This window comes from Augochlora pura, chromosome 7, assembly GCF_028453695.1.
Source record: "Augochlora pura isolate Apur16 chromosome 7, APUR_v2.2.1, whole genome shotgun sequence".
NCBI classification, from domain to species: domain Eukaryota; kingdom Metazoa; phylum Arthropoda; class Insecta; order Hymenoptera; family Halictidae; genus Augochlora; species Augochlora pura.
This window is the reverse complement of record NC_135778.1, coordinates 39,768,931-39,788,136: the sequence shown is the minus strand read 5'-3', so window position 1 is coordinate 39,788,136 and position 19,206 is coordinate 39,768,931. Positions and strand designations below refer to the sequence as shown.

General features: G+C 39.8%; 1 protein-coding gene across 3 annotated transcripts; it reads left to right on the top strand.

Moving 5' to 3' along the window:
* The first annotated feature begins 679 nt into the window (after positions 1–679).
* Ald1 (fructose-bisphosphate aldolase) lies at positions 680–18,880 on the top strand. 3 transcript variants are annotated; one of them, XM_078184973.1, is made up of 6 exons: positions 680–822; positions 15,919–16,128; positions 16,322–16,765; positions 16,879–17,232; positions 17,562–17,693; positions 17,834–18,880. In XM_078184973.1, exons 2-5 carry the CDS (start codon positions 15,922–15,924, stop codon positions 17,655–17,657), a joined length of 1,101 nt encoding a protein of 366 aa, XP_078041099.1. In that variant the 5' UTR covers positions 680–822; positions 15,919–15,921; the 3' UTR covers positions 17,658–17,693; positions 17,834–18,880. The 3 variants fall into 3 exon arrangements, with proteins under 3 accessions (XP_078041099.1, XP_078041101.1, XP_078041100.1); XM_078184974.1 differs by lacking the exon at positions 680–822 and adding an exon at positions 11,124–11,656; XM_078184975.1 differs by lacking the exon at positions 17,562–17,693.
* The last annotated feature ends 326 nt before the right edge of the window (positions 18,881–19,206 follow it).

The following is a 19,206-nucleotide window of genomic DNA, read 5'->3' as shown; positions in this document are numbered from 1 at the left end:
TCAATCGTTTCGGCGAATGTCGTGCAAGGTGTCCTTGGCTGACCTCTAACACAGTGGTTCTCAGCGCGAGACGCCGCATTGTCATCCTCCTTACCACACGTGGAGTCGGTGTACACACATTTAGAAGTTCGCTCCGCTAAATGGTCGATACGTCGTCGGTGGATCCCCCACCGACTATGCTCTTTCTGTCTTTCTCGGGTTTACGGACCTGATCGCTAGCACGTGCGCTACTAGTGTCATAACAATTGATCCTTCATGTTCTACACGTGATCAATTTCTTGATTCAAATTTCGGCAATAACGTATTAGTAAAAATCAATGATGTATCCACAACAACGCGACGTTACTTACCATTTTTATTGAAGATAATTGTACGATATGAAGACTGATCGGTTAAACGATGATCCGCTTAACAAAGTTCGTTCGATTATCGACGTGGTTCGATTCTAAAGTTACTCCAAGTGGAATATAAATGTATATGGAGAATACGTGAATTTGCATGTTATTAATGTTTCGCTTATTTATTCTGTTTTAATATATATATATATTTGAATGTACGCGTTCAGTTCTCAAATACATCCGGCGTTCGTCGGTCTCATGACTCGCGAGCGTGAACCCAACACATCCTTCGGGTCCGAGCGACTCGAGAGTATGGTTGAGCACCTCCAACGAGGAAGGAAGAGGGCGCCTGCGCGAGAGTTCCATTCTGGTTTAGACTTTGAAACGAACAAACAGCAGAAACTTACCTCAGTCGCTTTCAAACCAGCGAGTAGTACGACGTGTTTTTTGATACCAGTGTTAATCCGACGTACATCGATACCAGGTAAGTTATGTTTGTGCATGGTTTTGACTGATAAGTTCGCTCGGAAATGAAAGGAGAAGTGCCATGTGTTTCTGCAAACATTATCGATCCGTCTGTGCGGCAAAATCAATGTGAAACACTGTCAGAAATATTTGACCTACACCGCGGTTCGACCTTGACTGACATTTGGACGACACCCATTCTATTTCCCGTGCTTTAAATTGTGCAAGCTCCGACAGCAGCGTCGCTTCAGGAATATCTTCTCTATTGTAATAATTCACAAACACGATTGCACAGTGGGGGACACATTTTTGTCTTATACATTGTACTTTTGTACGTCTCTGTGTAGAGGTCAAATTCGTGCGTTCGTAAACGTTTTATTTCAATGCTAATTTGAAACGTTTTACGATCAGTCATTGCTCGGAAGATTTGTATCAATTTTAGATTCCGAATAAATTATCTGTCAGACATTATTTATCAACTGTTACGTCAATTGATTTCGTTGAAATAATTCACTAAAAATCGTGAAATGGAGTAAATAATCTGTTCAAAGTTTTTTCGCTCGTACGTAATGCCGATAGAATCCATGCTTGTCTAATAATTTCCAACACGTGTGATTCGTGCAATCCTTGACCATTAATAATCTGAACGTAAGCATTAATATTGTCGAAGAATATTTAATCGGATGGTTATAGAAATCCAAATTCCTTTGAATTCAGTTATCGGTATAACCTCTAACTGATAACGTTTATCTGTCACAACGATAGAAACATTTCATTGTACTATTAAAATCGGAGCCCTTCTCGTAGGTTTATGAATCGGAATTATAAAAATTACAAAAAATTATACGAGTCTCGTTGAAAGGTTATGTGAATCCGGGGGTTGATTGAGAACTGGTCACGAGAGTAATTCCCTTCGTTTAGGCTCGTTAAAAACCTTTATTACATACAATTACGACCACGATTTAAATCGCAACGCTCGCTAGAATATTCAATCCTCGCGAACCACGTGTCAGCGTTTTTACTGCGTTCGATTTTTTCATCATCTATTTCGAACAGTTGTCTTTCAATGACAGCGGTCTAATTTAGGCAGTGTAATAACAACAATCGATAGTGCAATCGTTGGTAACTTTTAAGGTAGATCGAATTAGATCAGTTGTTGCAGGCATGGTTCAAACGTAGCAAGATCTTACGCAATCGACATAAGGACCGTTATGCTTCGTCTACATGGTTGGGATCATTTTAACTTACGAACGTGTTGCGTGCGTGTGAGAGAGAACGTGTGACGGCGCACGTAGAGACTGGTGGATCGGGATTCATCTGAAATCTACGCACACAAATACATAGTCGTGTGCACACATGACGGTCTCCCTCTCCAACGTTTCGTCACACATTCCGTCGTCTCATAAAAATGAATAAAGCTTTGGCGAAGCACCAAAATCCTAAAGTTTAATTTTAAATACGTATTCCACGCTATACTTTTTTTTATTGTCCGTTTTTATTTGTGCGTCCGCTATTTTCGAAGGTTCTCACATGAAATATTCATCGTATTTTTTTTCTGCAATTGATTATGCTACCGTTTTTTTCTAAAGCGTTTATTTGAGGTTAGTGCTTAAAGAATGTAAGACAGAGACTGAATACATCGTGTGCAGTTATATTGCAAGTTACGTGGCAGTTAAACAACTTTCACTTACCAAATTATTACGGTCTTTCGTAATGTACAATTTTACAAGAAAATCGTTCAACGTGAGGTATTTGTGTAACTATTTTAATATAATGACTACAAACCGCAGATGTTGCTTTCATTCAATATATATTGATTATTGTAATATACCATTTCTGTAAAATAATCCTTTGAATCTCGTATCATTAAGAAGGTGTGAATTAAACATTACACAGTATTGAGAAATAAATATTTTATAACAAACTAATGCAGTATTATATTAATAACGCATAGTAATTTCGAGTATCGATATATTGGTAAAATATAATTATGCATAATAATGAAAGAGTTAAAACTGATACTAATCGTCAAGGTTTACAAAATATTCAGAAATATACTTGAAAATGTTACGGTATCTATTTAATTACTGTCTGAGCAAAAACAAAAGACGAAACTATAATGGTGATAATTTTTTTCCTAGAAAATTATTATCGACCTTTGAAAAGATAATATAATACAATCGTAGCCTTAAGATATTATAGAAAAACAGAGCAATAAATGCTGTAAGATACTAGTAATAAACTGAGAAATAATTTATAAAAATAGTGTAAGAATTAAAAATATAAGCAAATCCCAGCAATAAAATTTATTGCTTAATTACGGAGTTGTATACATTCAAGATTACGTTTATCATTTATCGCATCGTTCTCGCTGGAAAAAAATTGACTCAGTAAGTACGGTAAAAACACTCGTGGAAAAAGATTTAGAGGATGAAGTATACTAATTTCATTAGTATAGATTACGGGATTTTATTTAAGAAGAACTATATACGATTTCCACTTGTTGCGACTGAATTTTCATAGTTTATGACTTTGAAAACACTATTTTCGACATCAGGATCGAGTAGTACGCATTACTAGTATAACTTTACAATATTTGAGGTGGAACGATTTCAAATATTTGAGAATTAATCGTGGATCGATAGAAGACACGTGTCCTATTGTTTTCAGATAATGCTTGACGATAGTATCACACACTTTGTCACTTTCCAATTGAACTTTGTCGCGAATTCTAATCTTTCCGCAAATGACTTATCCGGCAAACATTCACCGACTCCCACACCTCGCGGACTGCATTGCGCGCGACAGTTATTCACCGAGCTGAATTTTTGCCAATTTCACCGCTAGGTGCGCTTTGCCGTCACATTCCGCCTCCGCTGGAAATCATGGATTAGATAGAAAAGACATCGTGGCGCATGCGTGTTAACATTATTGACCGGCACGCCGATTATCAAATTAGAAATTAACATCGCGTAGACGATTTTTTCAACTAGCAATTGCCGTGCGTATTGTATTTGTGGTAAAATTCTAGAGAGCTATTGTTGGTCTATGTCTTTTGCGGGACTAGTAACAAGAAATAGCGTGTTCACCCTCTACGAAATGATGTTCCGCAGTGCGAACACAGCGCCACGGTATTTACGCGCAACACTTGCTGCCAGTTACCGACACATTTTGAACAGAGACGTGTGTATAAATCTTACGAGCACTTTACAATTTTATGTAAGCTGTTATAGACGTTCGAAATATTTTAACCTCTTAAATATTATAAGGAATATGATTTATTTCATATCAAATTAGAATAAAAGTAATTAATTTTGCTAATAACTGTTAGCACCGATTTTTCTCATACAACTGAGAACAAAATAGCATTGAATCAATATTGAATTTTAGTCTTTTGTCTTTCATTTAATAATTTAGATTTTCGTTAGAAAGGCAGTCGATATAGAAATATTTTTTATTTTCGCCACAAATTCACCATTTTATGTGTTCGGTAGTTTTCAATTTTTATAGCTCGCGAATTCTTTCGAAAAAACTTTTTACCTAGCACCCCTTTTCTCGTATTATCTCTATTATCAAAACTTCCAAGCGTTCTAGCGCGCAGAAATTTTGTATATGGACAAGTTAGATTAGAAAATGTTAGACCGAAGGTTTTCTAGACTTTCTCGGAAGTTACGTTAGGAAACTACAGTCTATGTCTGCAGAGCTGACTCCTACAGCATAATATGACCCCTGTTGTCCCTTTGAAGTGTCGTTAAAAGTTAGCGGTAACGCTTGGGGCATCCTCTTTGTTTATTTCTACCGGTACCATGATAATTCGACCCTTTCGATGCACGCGGCTAACTACAGGCGCTTGTTACGAGCGGACGTTGCAATCAGGCTACTATGGTTAGAGCGATGTTCCATAGTGTTTGCAGCGTTCAAATTGTGTTTCGGTATTCAAGAAAGTTACCGAAGAATCGACGGCACTCGGAACAAATATACGTCCAAACAATGAAAAATAAGAGAAGAAAAATCGACTATTTCTATCCACAGTAGTAATATCTCTGCAAACGTTATGCATTTCTATTATTCCATATGCTTCGATGATATATAAAAATAAATTATTTGTACGATCGCTGCACATATTATAGTATTGTCTTAACCTCTTAGGCACGACGCTCCACTACAGCGGCTTTCGTGAATGTTTCGTGTTTTACTCAATTGTTTGATTAATTATTAAAGTAAAAGAATATATGTAATTAATACTAATATATATATATGGAAAAAATGTATATTAAGAAAAATGGTAATTTACTTGTGAAAAACTTTAATTTGCGCAAAATCCAACCGTGCCTAAGAGGTTAAACACTTTTATGGAATACTGGATTTACAAATAAAGCACCGTAGCCTCGATGAAAGTTTCATGAAATTTTCGGAGGTAAGGGCACGCGTCTGCGCAAGCACTTGATACGTTAAGGGCCACTTTCATATATTGACCGACACGGGAAGGTGCGTACGGGCTGCTGGAAAGACATGCATGTGTGGCTGTGTGTGTGTGTGGCTAGGTAATATAGTTAACTGTAGAGAGATCACTAGTCACGAAAGGGTGTAATGGAATTTCCTCTCTCATGTTATGCAAAACAGTCCCTTTAAATATTAGCAGCCAAACTAGTTTGAACAATTTTTTTCAAACGGTACTCTTAACCGTTTATACCGCGAACAATATCTACCTTATTTTTACTGTTACGTTTATGCAGGATACTACAGGATACTTTTCTCTAGCTTTGTTTAGAATAATCTGTTAAAATTAAAATTTGCGCAAGGATTCACGGTCCGCTTATTTAACAGAGACATAAAGAATGTCACCTGGTGTCAGTAAATCGCATAAATTACGTCATTTCGTGAGAAAAAAAAAGACGTAGACAACCAAGCGGACTTAGGCGTCATTCCCCTCGCGTTTCTTTGATATAGCCACCGACGACCCCTTTTTACGTTTGGAAAGATTTCACGCTGCGGGAACCTTTATGAGCCACGGGAGTTCACGTAATAATAGATAGAAACGCAACCGCATAAAGAATCTCGCGCAGGCCGCGGCAAATATTCCGTGGTTGATATTTCTCGGCTGATATATTCTGCACCGATTGATCCCCTAACAGCGTTCTGCTGCGTCTTAGCGGAAAACTTTTCGCATACGACGCGGAACAAATACATAAATCAACGACTAGATTACAACTGTTACGAGTTCGTGAAATGTGGTAATACATATGTTTATATTTTACCGGCACGCAATTTTATCAATTCTTGTCTCGAAGAGCAAACAAATAGAGAATAGATAACGAACGGAATATTTATGACGGATAAGAACAAGATCAGCGCACTTGACTTTTTTTCGAAATACATAAGATAAGATGTAAATCGACCTTTTGGTAGTACATTGCACATGGAATTAATATTGTAGATCCGTGAAGTTATATATTATAGATACGAATGTTTCATTTGCGAATAATTTTCGTCAAAATATGTTGATAACACGGAGAGCAAAGATATTGAGGAATTCGGGGTCAGTGAATTCTAATTGATAGCGATGTACAAGGGGGTACTCGTCCCGAGTCTAGATTGCATGCTTTCGCCGTATTTACCGTTCCCCTCTTTCGCAAACAAGCATATCGTGTCGCAATAACGTCAAAGATAATGTTTACACATACTCTAAATTGCGCCGTCAATCATTTCTGATATATTGGAAAGAGTATAGCGTCTCGTTTGGGGTCGTGTCTAGATTAGGCAACGTTACACCGCGCCGGTAGCTTGTTACAGCAATAAATCCGGTATAGTGTACGCTTGTTTTCCTCCAGAATGTTATATATTATACAGGTCGCGCTCCGATGTTTTGGGATTTGGGAGAGCAACCCGGTGAACAGTGGAATAAAGTATTATACGATTACCCGTCCCGTTTTACTTATTATTCTAATATATATTACAAATAACGACATGAATAGAAGATAAATAAAAATAAGTTCAGGAAAAGAAAGAAGTTATATCATTCTTCTTGAAACAGAATAAAGAAGTTAACCTGAAAAGAGAACTAAGCACATGTTACACTACCGTAATTACCACAGAAAGTACTATATTCGCGTGCTGCTATCTCGTAGTAGGTAACAGGTAAGGCAAAGAAAATGTCTTTATTAGGGTCAATAGAACTATTTACATCAAAGGACGCAGATATAATGACCTACATTGAACGGATGGAACAATTATTGATCTGCAATGATAACTGACAAGAGAAGAAGATATCTTGTCTTGATTGGCAGAGAGACATTTTATTGGAAGACCTTCCTGAAATATCAAGTGTCAAATTCTATCAAGAGCAAAAGAACACCACTTCATATTTAATAAGGTTAAAAAATTTAGCAAAAGACTTAGTTTGGATCATGTTTTAATAATGCACTTTGAGATTATCTTATACTATTGTATACAATAGGAGAACGCACAGAGAAAATTGTTAACGGAGGATGGTTTAACATTTTAGAAGGCTTATCGACTAACTCAAAGCATAGAATTGGCAGAAGGGTAAGCAGGAGCAATGGGACTTGGAACAGTACATAAGCTAAGCAGTCAATATGTTCACAAGTCAATGAAATTAATCCTAAGAGCTGGAGGAAGGCATATGTAAACAGTGGATCAAGCTCAGGTCTCAGAGCTAGGAGCAATCAGACAGGCTAGCTTGGTCTGTCAAGGTGTCATAGATGTTTCAAAGGACACGTAGAGATAATGCCATGTGTTCAGCAGCAAGGCAGAAATTTTATATATGCAATAAGTTTAGACATGTCTCAGGATCATCCATTTGTCTGGAGTTGAGGAAGATAGTAAGACTAGAAAGGAAGTACAAGATAAAGTGTTATCATCAAAAATCAAAGCACTACAAATAAATAGTATAAGTAGTTACTAGGTTGAATCAGTGCTATTAAAGTTAAATATAGAAAGTGAGTGGTACACATTTGAGATTGACACAAGATCAAACTGTACGGTTATACCAATTCAATTATTTGAGAAATCCTAACCTGTCATTCTATTTACATGTGATAATACTAAACTATTTACCTTATTTAGCCTGATAGACAAGATATAACCTTGACATGACCCTTAAAATTCATAATAGTAGTATAGGTACATATTGAACAGTGTGACTGATTGTTTATGATGGTAAAACTGGTCTTTTAGGTAAATCTTGGCTAGGTACCTTGTTCCCAAAATAGAGGGAGAGTTCTAAAATTATAAATCAGGTGATTAGCGACAAGAACGACCATTTTTGCAAAAGATTCTCATCGTATCATCAAAATTGCATAGTTTAAAATATTTAATTATTTTTTTTACACATTTATGGAGCAAGCGGGAAACGTGCGCATTCCTTTAAAGTTTCAATATCATTCGAACTGCAACGCGTCATATTTAGGTAAACCTTTACAGACAGACACAATCGATATCTACGCGAATAAGACAACCAAATTACATTCGGCCGCGAGTACGTCCGGTGAATCACTATAAACAATTTTCATAAAAATTATAGTAAAATAAATTCTGTCCTCTGTTTTCTGTTTCTTTTTTTTTTTACTTTCTGTTTTATACTTTTTTGTACGACGAAAATTATTTGCATATGTTATTGCGACCTGTTTCGCGAACAACTTTTCGTTTTGTTAGGAAAATAAATTTTGTTATTATTCAGAAATGCAGAAACAATGTCTGGTATAATATGTTTGATACAGTTCGTTTCTTAGAAAATGTGAACTTGGTAAATCAATGGGTGTATCTCTTAGACTGTGTTCAACGACAAAAGTGTATGAAGTATTGTTAACGTTTCATGAATAGACTGTATTTAGTGTTTGTGCGATGAACACGCGAAATAAGATATACGTACATCATTTGATACGCGTTTGCAATATCACCGTTCTTGTCGAGTAACACGGAACTAATTGTAACATTGTAGCCGTATAAGATGCAATAATATTCTAGCTATCTATCTACAAATGTTTTTGCTGGACAAAGATAAGTAATGTATTCGGTCAGAAAAATAGCATACACATTTTTCAAGGTATTTGTGGATCATCAAAAATATAGTTAAATGATAATTTTTATTTTCTTGATCGTTGATTTGATCTCGACTTTCATTGAAGCTTTTAAAAGTTACAGAATTCTCAGGAGACTATACTTTATTTTATTAATACTTTAAAATTGGTTCTTAGGACTTAGGTTCACTTAGAACTTCCTAATGATTTATCGACTGAGTTCTCCAAGCAAATATCCTATATTTATAGCAATAGAGGTCTCTGCTTTAAGCAACGAATTTCTTTTGAAAATACAGTTTCTGATATATGCGCTTGTACGTGTGTACGTGTTTCCCTTTAGGTGTCGCGCCAGCCATATCCAACTCCGTACACAGGAGACTAGTCCTCGCATTGTTCGGAGACTCTTGTTACTTTACCAGTTTGTAACTTTCGCTTTGGGATCGTGAATTCAAATCGTACGTTTTTCTGCCTTGAATAAATAATGTTGCTGTTAGAAAAACGTCATCGAGAATTTATACGGAATAAAAAGGCACGAGTCTTCGCATGGTCAATACTGATAAATTATAGGATTCTAGGTTAGAATTATTTCCTTCTACCGAACGAAAATTTCTTCACACCGGCCAGAGATTTGCTTAATGCAGTTCGCACAGACTGTGGCCAAGTAGTTGTAACGTCATCCTCGTAATTTTATACGAATTGAAATTACCAACTTAACGCAACTTCTGTCACTGCTTCCTGCGCCATGCCACAACTTCATCCGGGCTAACGAGTTAGTTAAACGTTCTATTAATTTCCCGCGTCGCGTTCAAGTTCTTCGAGTTGTTTTCGAAGTTCGTCGATCCCGTAGCAACCTCGACGAGATCCTTCTCGCGGACGGCGCGTTCGCGACAGAAACGAACGGCCGAAATATGAAACGGCGAGAACATTGGAGGAACCGAAAAATTCTAATTGTACTCATTTTTAAATTGTACGATCGTTGAATTTGCTTCGAAATTTCTAATATTTTCTTTATTATAATTTCGAATATTTTAATGATTTTGAGCATTTGTTCAAAACCGCGGTTCAGAAGGACGTTATTGCTATACCTATATTCTCATTACTATACCGTATATTCTCAGGACGAATGGCATGACATTCTGCAATACCCTAGCGAAGGAAAATGTCACGTTGCGGATGCACCGTTAGCACTAGCTACGACAGACCTAAAAACGAAACTTATCGTCGAGCTGAAAAGGACATGGGTTCTAAATCGTCCCTCGCCTACATAGCTGCGACTGTCCAACCCGTTCACCGATACCGAAGAACATTGGTTTTGCATCATTGCACGCAATCGTCCCGATAAAAATTCTTGCTCCGGACGATAACCAGGCGGGCAGGGGTCACGCCGCGTCGATAACGTCATAGCTCGCGAGCCGATTATTTATCAACGATCGACCGTAAAATGTATTAAGCCTCTGCTGCGTCTACTACTCCCGATCGACGATCGCCCGAAACCGTCTGTTCTCACGCATGGTTACCGAATATTTCGATGCTCCGCGACCCGGGGGTGCCCACCCCCGATGGCGTGCCACCGTCAAGGATAACCGGAACGGGCAATCCCGGGGCCGGTGAAGGGTCGCGAGCACGGATCCAGCGAAATCTTGCGAATGGCGTTGCCGATGTCTCAGGTCATGGATTCAGGGTGCGCGCAGGGGGATAATACAGGCGTAGCCTCGAGAACGTCTGCGCGTGCTGCATTGCGGCTAGCCCACTCCCTTGTTCGGTGCTGTATGGGCGACAAGCCGCGGGACGAACGAGGACACGAACGGTTCCGAGGGTGCGACCGAGAGAGAGCGAGAGGGAGAGAGGGGAGGACCGGGCTGCGCGTAGGTGCCGGGGTGGAGAAAGAAGGGTGCCCCGTCGGGAGAAAGAGAGACCGAAAACTAGAATGAGAAGGGGAGCTTAGAGAAGGTGGCGCTGCTCGTTGGAGCGAGCGAGATAGGTGGATTGCAGAGGGAGGGTCAGTGGCCAGGGAACAGAGAAGGGGGAACGAGAATGAAGCCGGGCGAAAGAAGGATACCGCGATACGTGGGAGAAAGGGGAGAGACGACGCACAGGATAGAAACCCGGTACCAGGAGAAGGGGCCAGGGAGAAATAGAGAAAGCGAGACGGAGAGAGATCGCCCTGTGTGTGTATGTACCAACTACCCCCCTGTTTTGCAGTTACGACACTGCACTGCAGCCAGGTACCCCTGCCGCCTCTACCAGGACGGGGGTAGACTGGTCGGATAAAGCCAGTCGTCATCTCGTGCTCGTACGAGACACGTTTCCTCTACTCCGACTCTCTCTCTAAGTCTCTCTCTACCGCCCCGGGGTTCCGATTTCTCTACGGCGAACACCGTCAAAATGTAGTCGAAACGCAATCTGGGTCCTCTCGGCTGGGGCCCGTACCACCAATCATGCAGCCGAGAAAACGTTCTTCTGTCTCCAAATGATCGGTTTTCCACTTTCCCGTTTTTTCGGTCTTTTCAATCTTCTCTATTTCTTGTATCGTCAGTGGTAATAACGGTGTAATTATCGCCCGCGGATGTGTAAATGATTATCATCGGTTCACACGGTCGACGTTTAGCGGACTGACTTAACTCCGAGGAACGTGTTACCTGTCGTTATTATTATTATTATTATTATTGTAATTAATATTATTATTGTTGTTACCATTATTGACGTCCTTGCATTATATTTAATTACCGTTATACATACGTGTGTCGTAAACGGGAGTCGCGAGATCGGAGGGCACGATTTTACTGACACCGGACTGGATCGGTCGCCGGAAAGGTAAGATGATACGTAGGTCGCAAAGTAGATGATCATGCTCTCTCACTTTCTTTCTCTCTCTCTCTCTCTCTCACTCTCTCCTTCTCTGTCTCCCTAGAAGTTTTTTTTCTTTAGTATATCGTCTCTTGTACGCGACGCTTCGCCTGCGAGCGACTTCCATTTTCAGAGGGTTGAGATGGACCGGTCGCTGCAAAGTCCTTTTCACTCGAAACGCTCCCTTTGTTAGGCTATTTTCAAAAATTTTATATCTTAGTAATATATTTTTCGATGATCTTATATTTTTCGATAATTTTATATTTTTCGAATATTCGTTCTGTAAAGATTCATGTCCCATATCAATTTAGACCGTCATTGTTGCCATGAATGTTGTCTCCACGTCGTTGCAATACTCCGCGAACGTACGTCTTCTAAGCCTTTCGTTCGAAATGCTTGACAAAAGGTCAGCCGAGTCGCTGGTTCTCCATTTTATCGATTTTAATTTCCCTAGCCGCGAGATTCCGCGTCTCTCATTCATTCTCTCCTTCTTTCTCTCGTTTCAACGAGTACCAAACGGTGGCGGAGCTGTCTCCCAGAAAGGGAAGTCCTTTTCTCGGACCGCGGACCTTGAGAGCGCCCGTTAAAGGGTCACTCCCATGGTGCTTGCCGTTCGAACCCGAAGTCTTCCCATCCGCTTTCGATTTCTCCGCTCCCTCTCGCGCCCCGCGGCGTTTTCACGGTGCGTCTAACAATGAACTTGTATTTTTATCGATGCGTACTTCGCCGCGGGGGGGAGGGGCCCCGATAAAAACGAGAAGAAATCGATTCGCGATATTCTGCCAGTCGCATCGCGACGCTGTAACAACGATTTCTCCCGCACGCGTCTCGTAGGCGGCGAAGAAGCTCGTTCTGTTTGTCCTCATCGATCTCGGCTGCCTTCCTTCGCGGCTACTTGTTTTACAAAAGGCGGGACGTCGGTGGATAAACAAATCTGAAAGAGTATTCACGTTCGTTAAGTTCAGTAAGTTGGACTAATCTGTCGCTGATAATAACGGCAGTAAGACCAATTTGAAGTATTTTGTAAATAAATGGTGTCTTAACAGCTGACATAACCTGACAAAAAGGAATTTACAATATAGTAGAGATTTATATAGACAATATCTAGTACCCGATCGTTCTATTATCTAAAAGTTTCATTCAAGTTCTTTACATTTATCTAAATAGAAATATTTTTATTCGAATAATGTTAACATAATTACAATATTATATAAAGCTCCGTTAATTTTATCTCTCTGTCAATATTGCATTTGATGTTAACAGCTCCGAGCTTCTGAAATGAACTGGTCTGAACTTTGCTATAGTATCGTAGAAGTATGGGTCTAATATTTACAATATAGTAGAGACATCTACAGTAGACGCTAGAGAATTAATGAATTACTACTACCGTGACCTAACAAATTACTCGAACGCAGGATCATCGTCTTGTTTAAACGAAGTAATTTATCGCGTCGATTGGTTCTCGTTAAAAATCATTTTCACCAATTCACGATATACGGGATAACCAAACACGACTACGCGCGAATATATAGAAAATAAATACTTCGGCGGAGAGGGGTGTTTGTACTGAGAAATTCCTGTTTGCGTTCTCTTGGCGAAGTTCGTTCGCTCGAAATGTTTCGCCTCTGCACGCTGCGAGTAGAACGATTCGATATTTGGGGACGATTGATCCTCTCGCTCGCGAATATCAGGGATTTCAAAAGCCGCGTTAACCCTTTAAGCACACGCACTTATAAAACTAGCGAGAGCACATGCTTGTATCTCTCGGATACATAGGTTAGAATTTCACACATTTTACGTCGCATTTATAATATAAATATTTTAGATAATAATATATAAATATTTTACAATTCGTTCGATGTAGTTTGATAAAGTTTCGGAAAGAAATTGCAAGAATTTAGTAAAACCTGATTATTACCAAATTCGAAAAGGGAGGAGGGATAAAAAATGAAATTGTTATTTAGTAAAAATATTAAGAAAACCATATCTTTTCAAAAGTAGCCAACAACGATGTATCTAGTGATTTTATAAGTTATTTTACCAATCGTCAAAAAGACTACAATTTTCATAAAATCTCTCAGTAAAACAGTATGAGAAGTATGTTCGTATCTCATTTATCAAATAAAAACACACATTCTGATTTTAACCTCTTGCGTTATAATAACGAGTCAGACTCGTGGCGAACGATCCGCGCATCTGTGGTCGACACTAATTTTTGCGCGGCGTCGTTCACGGCGCGAATTGCAGCAATATCGAAGATTCAATAAACGCTCAATCAACGAGTCTTCACATAGTCGAGTGGCTCAAGTCTTAATCAGCGTCCAAGTATTCCGAGCGTTTCAAGTACTCGGAGTACATCAAGCGTTCTGTCCTTAGAAACGTCGGGCTGCATTTCCGAGTTCGAACGTCGCGCAAAATTATTCCTTTCGTGACCGTGCAGCGCATGTTTCAACGCGCTTGAACACGTCTGAATTTATTTGCCAAACGATCGTTTAATTGCTCTAAAAATTTGTATAATTTCAAAGTTAATTACATTCTTAACGTTGCGCAAACATTAATAAGACTGGATACTAAATTATTTTGTAATTACCGCCAAACGCAAAATTCTATCGCTTTTAGTTCGGTAATTTTTGTACACTTTTTGTTCAAGTTTTCTGTTTGCGGCAGCGTGAAGGTCGGCAAAGATAATTAACCTCTTTGTGTCAAAGAGTTAAAAATTTCCGCGCTCGTCACTTTGAATATTCCTAATTAGAAGTATTTGCTGTAGCGTAGGCAGAGGTGTGCGCGCACCCTTGTGTCTTCTAAGTGGCTTCGCAATTAATATCGAAGCCTTCGGATACCTTAATTACCAGTTACTCATTGATGCCGCTGCATATCATTAGTCACCTTTGAACCACTTTGCGGAAGATTCGTGGCTTTTGTGGCCGCGCGCGTTGAATGATAATCTGCTTAACTAACACGGGCGACAAAACACGATCGGGGAACGGCAGCAAATGTGAATAATCATTATCGGTGGAATTTGTTTAAATATCAATGCTGTTTAGCATAATATTCGATATTCAATTATATCGAGAAAAGTACTTTCACTGCTTATTACAATTATACATATTTCTCTTTCAATTTAACAAGCAATCGACATAACCTTAACATAACCTTAATGAGATGCAGCGTAGAAAGCGTAGAACTCTTATTTCTCGCGGATCGATCTCATTAACGTGTGATCGCGGTCAAGATAGCCGTCGAGAGAGTTTCGCCGTGAAACTTTTGTTTTATCCGGTGGATCGAGGAATTCGATAATTGCACTGCCACGTCAAACGGTTATCTAAATTACCGGCGCAATCGAATCGAAACTTTTGCAAATTCATAACTTCGTAAATTATCGAGCCAAGTTTCCACGTTCCCCGTGAATTGTGGCGTGCGCGAGAAATTTTATCGAAACTCCGTGAGAATTTAAGTCGCCGGCGCGAGTAATTATTTGTAAGCAATTACGAACCGAGGCGATATTGACTAGGGTTGTGTAACGAGTTTCGTAGCTTAACGTACAACGTAGTTGTTAAACGATGTACGACGGACCAGCGATCCTCGTGTTCTATTATACAGGGACGAATTAGAGAGGGGCGGTGTCAGTTTGATATCCAATTGATGATGAGAGGAGCGAAGCCAAGGAAATAGGTCGAACTAATATTTTCCTTTTATGAAATATTGGCGTCGGTGAGCGATTGGCTCGCGAAAATCAATTGTATCGCGGAAGTGTTTTAACGAGCATTTGATAGTCTATGTACGGGCGCATTACCGTCAACGCGCGACACGCGCTAAAATATCCTGTAAAAATTCGATAAACACACCGCTAGGGCAAGGTAAAAATATTTTATAATCGTAACTATCTCTAAAGATTCTGTTCTAATAGAAGCGGACACCGCTGTGCGCGACCACAATTTCAGATATTAATATCCGAGCGATGCGAGAGAGAGGATCATAAACTTTTTATTGATCACATTCGTCTAATATGGTTACGTGAACTTCAACGCTATACATAACCGCGAAGTTAGAGGTCTTCCATTTATTACTTTTTCAACTGCTTTATCATCCGAAAGGGTAGAGCTGAACCAGGTCACATCTTTTCATTACTATGATTTAATTTTAATAACCATGGCAATTTTCCACGATTTCTATGCTTTTTGTTCTGTAATTGTGTACACGATCACTGATGGTTTGAATGTTTCCGACAGAAAATGGTTGCCGAAAAGTACGATAAGGCCGACCCCGAGCTCAAAAAAGAGCTGAGCTCGATCGCTCAGCAGATCGTAGCACCTGGAAAGGGAATCCTCGCTGCCGACGAGTCGACGGCGACGATTGGCAAACGTCTGAAGGACATCAACGTCGAAAATAATGAAGAAAATCGTAAAGCGTACAGACAACTTCTGTTCACCACAGCAAAGGTACTTTCTCCGTGACATGATCATTAATTTATGTAATTAAAAACTGAAGTGCCGCGACATTTCAATTATACAGAGTTTCCAATTAATTTGTGGTTTCGTTAACCATCGATCTACTACACGAGGATTTAAATATACTATCATCGTTGCACGGTGATCCAAGACTTCATTAAATTGTTGCCTTTCTTTTTTAAAGGATGTCATCAGTCAACATATCTCCGGCGTGATTCTGTTCCACGAAACTCTGTACCAGAAGGCCGACGATGGAACACCTTTCGTCGAGCTCTTGAAACAACGTAACATCTTGCCCGGCATCAAGGTCGACAAGGGTGTCGTACCCCTCTTCGGCACCAACGACGAATGCACGACGCAGGGTCTCGACGACCTCCAGGCCCGCTGCATTCAGTACAAGAAGGACGGCTGCCACTTCGCCAAGTGGAGGTGCGTGTTGAAGATCAAGAAGGACACCCCGAGCAAGTTGGCGATCTTGGAGAACGCCAACGTCCTGGCTCGTTACGCTTCCATCTGCCAGAGCGCCAGGATTGTACCCATCGTCGAACCAGAGATCCTGCCCGATGGTGATCATGATCTTGCACGATGCCAACAAGTTACGGAGGAGGTTTTGTCTGCTGTGTACAAGGTGAGTGATTAAAATGTGACAACACTCTAGTAGATTCTTCACGGATTAACCGGTAAAAGTACTGAGTTTAAAATTATAATGTGAAGATGCTTTAATGTTATCATATTTTGTAGGCACTGGCTGACCATCACGTATATCTTGAGGGAACCCTCCTGAAGCCCAACATGGTGACACCCGGTCAAAGTTGTCCAACTAAGGCAACTCCCCAGGAGATTGCTGCAGCCACAGTCACTGCTTTGTTGCGCACTGTACCACCGGCAGTGCCTGGTATCACGTTCCTCAGCGGCGGACAATCCGAAGAAGAAGCGTCTGTGAACTTAGACGCCATCAACAAGTACCCGGTCCACAAACCATGGGCACTGACCTTCAGTTACGGTCGTGCACTCCAGGCATCCGTGCTCCGAGCATGGGCAGGCAAGAAAGATCAAATCGGCGCCGGCCAGGATGAACTTATCAAGAGAGCCAAGGTAACTTCGACGAGGATACGATGAAATCTTAAATTCTATCGCCTGTGTGTTTCTCTATATTCTAACTTTACGTTATTCTACCGAAACTCTGATGTGCGACCTTTCTTTTTTTCAGTACATTAGATATTTTATGTTTAAGCTTGCCTGATCCAAATCTTTGTGTTCTAACACGCGAGCCTTTTTATCTCATCTAATTTTCATATCTATGTGTAGATAAGTTTTCCCATTTACATATTTCTATTTTCTTACAGCAGCTTACTCCAACTTTGTTTTATCTATCACTTTCATCTGTTTCTTTTCGCATGTGTATACACTGTGTGCTTGTTTAGGCAAATACAGCAGCTAGTCAAGGCAAATACGTTCCCGGCAGTATTAAGAGCGTAGCTGCCAATACTTCTCTCTATGTGAACTCTCACGCCTACTAAATTCTTTTTTTTCTTTCTATGAGACATGTTTCCGTAGTAAGTATTTGTTTCTTTTCTTCTCGTACACCTGTCAATAACAATGATATGCATGCTTGTAGAATTTTTCTCTTTTGTGGATTACCGTCTGCTGTCGTCGGTCGATAAACGATTCTAATGAAACTGTTGCTTTTTTGCAGGCCAACAGCGAATCGGCGCTCGGCAAATATGCCGGCGGCGTGTTGGGGGCAGCCGGTGATGCTGCGCTCTTCGTCGCGAACCACGCGTACTAAAACCTAATCCGTAGAACATCGATAAGGATTTGCGTTAGATTTATAGATCGTTCGCCGAACATCAACATCGATTACTTGCTGTTGGCATGGAAATATATTTGTCATTCACGGAGAGAAGATTCAGAACGAACCGCAAAGAAATTCATCAAACTGTTTTTGAAAACGGAAGCAACGCATTCTATCCTCACGATTTTAACATTTAACGCGGTACAGAAACACGAAACGATATCAAGCGAATTTTAAAACATACGCGGTCATTTGAATTTCTACGAAACTTCGGACACGGATTTTTAACAGCGTACAGTAAGAACGAGAAACACAGGATACATTCGGGAATCGTGTTACATCGATTGACGGTGTCGTTGACCACTTTCATCCTTCCTATCGATTCTGCTTTTGTTTTGGAACTGAGAAAAACGGCGGAGAGACGTTCGCTTCGTCGCAATGTCGTCCGTTCGCTCGTAGTTAATTCTAGAACAAAAGTTGCAGAGAGACACTCTTTCGCAAGGAATCTCGGAAAATTTGAAAGTGGGGAGAGCGTGGTCAACGTGCTTGGCATTCTAGCTTATCGGCAATGAAATTGATCGAACCGTTTGATTTTGATCGTGCGCAGTTTTCGCGACATTCGAATTACGCACGCGTTGATTATTATATTATGTAACACTACGATAAAAAAAAAGCAGATATATATTATATATATTGTCAATGTCGTTATGATATTCTACGTGTATAAAAAAAGTAAGAAAAATTAAAAAACAAAGTAAAAATCATATTAAATGTTGTTTGTTAGCGAATGAGTCGAATATTATAAAAATCGTAATATTACGTCATCTACTTATACAATATGTGTATCTTACATAGGTATTTAAGTAACGTATTGAAAAGTATCTCGTACATCGATGTTATATCTAATATTTTCAATGCAATCTGGTCCCAAATACACTGTGGAGGGTATTCAATGAGTATTTTTATTATCATCCCAATTACCTGTAACAAAATACACAAGAAATCCTGTACATAGATTCTATGCATGTATACGGATTTCCTATGCGTCAGTTTGCGCGCAGATAAGGCAGAGTAAATTGCAAGGATCTGGCACGTTTCGGTTCTCTAAGCCTTTTACTCGCAATATAAGGCGCCTTTTCTCTGATGTTAATAAAAATGCACGTTTAAAGTTAGATAGAGCTTCTGTTCTACAAACTTGTAAAGCTTTTGGGATACAAACTCGCAACTGGAATTTAAGTTTGTCACATTCAATTTTAAAGACACAAAAGATGCAG

Bases quoted from the DNA above. Each gene is read 5' to 3' on its own strand.
- Ald1 (XM_078184973.1), top strand. From the start codon at position 15,922: ATGGTTGCCGAAAAGTACGATAAGGCCGACCCCGAGCTCAAAAAAGAG. The intron at 16,129-16,321 runs GTACTTTCTCCG...TCTTTTTTAAAG, and splicing joins TTCTGTTCACCACAGCAAAG to GATGTCATCAGTCAACATAT. The intron at 16,766-16,878 runs GTGAGTGATTAA...CATATTTTGTAG, and splicing joins TTTTGTCTGCTGTGTACAAG to GCACTGGCTGACCATCACGT.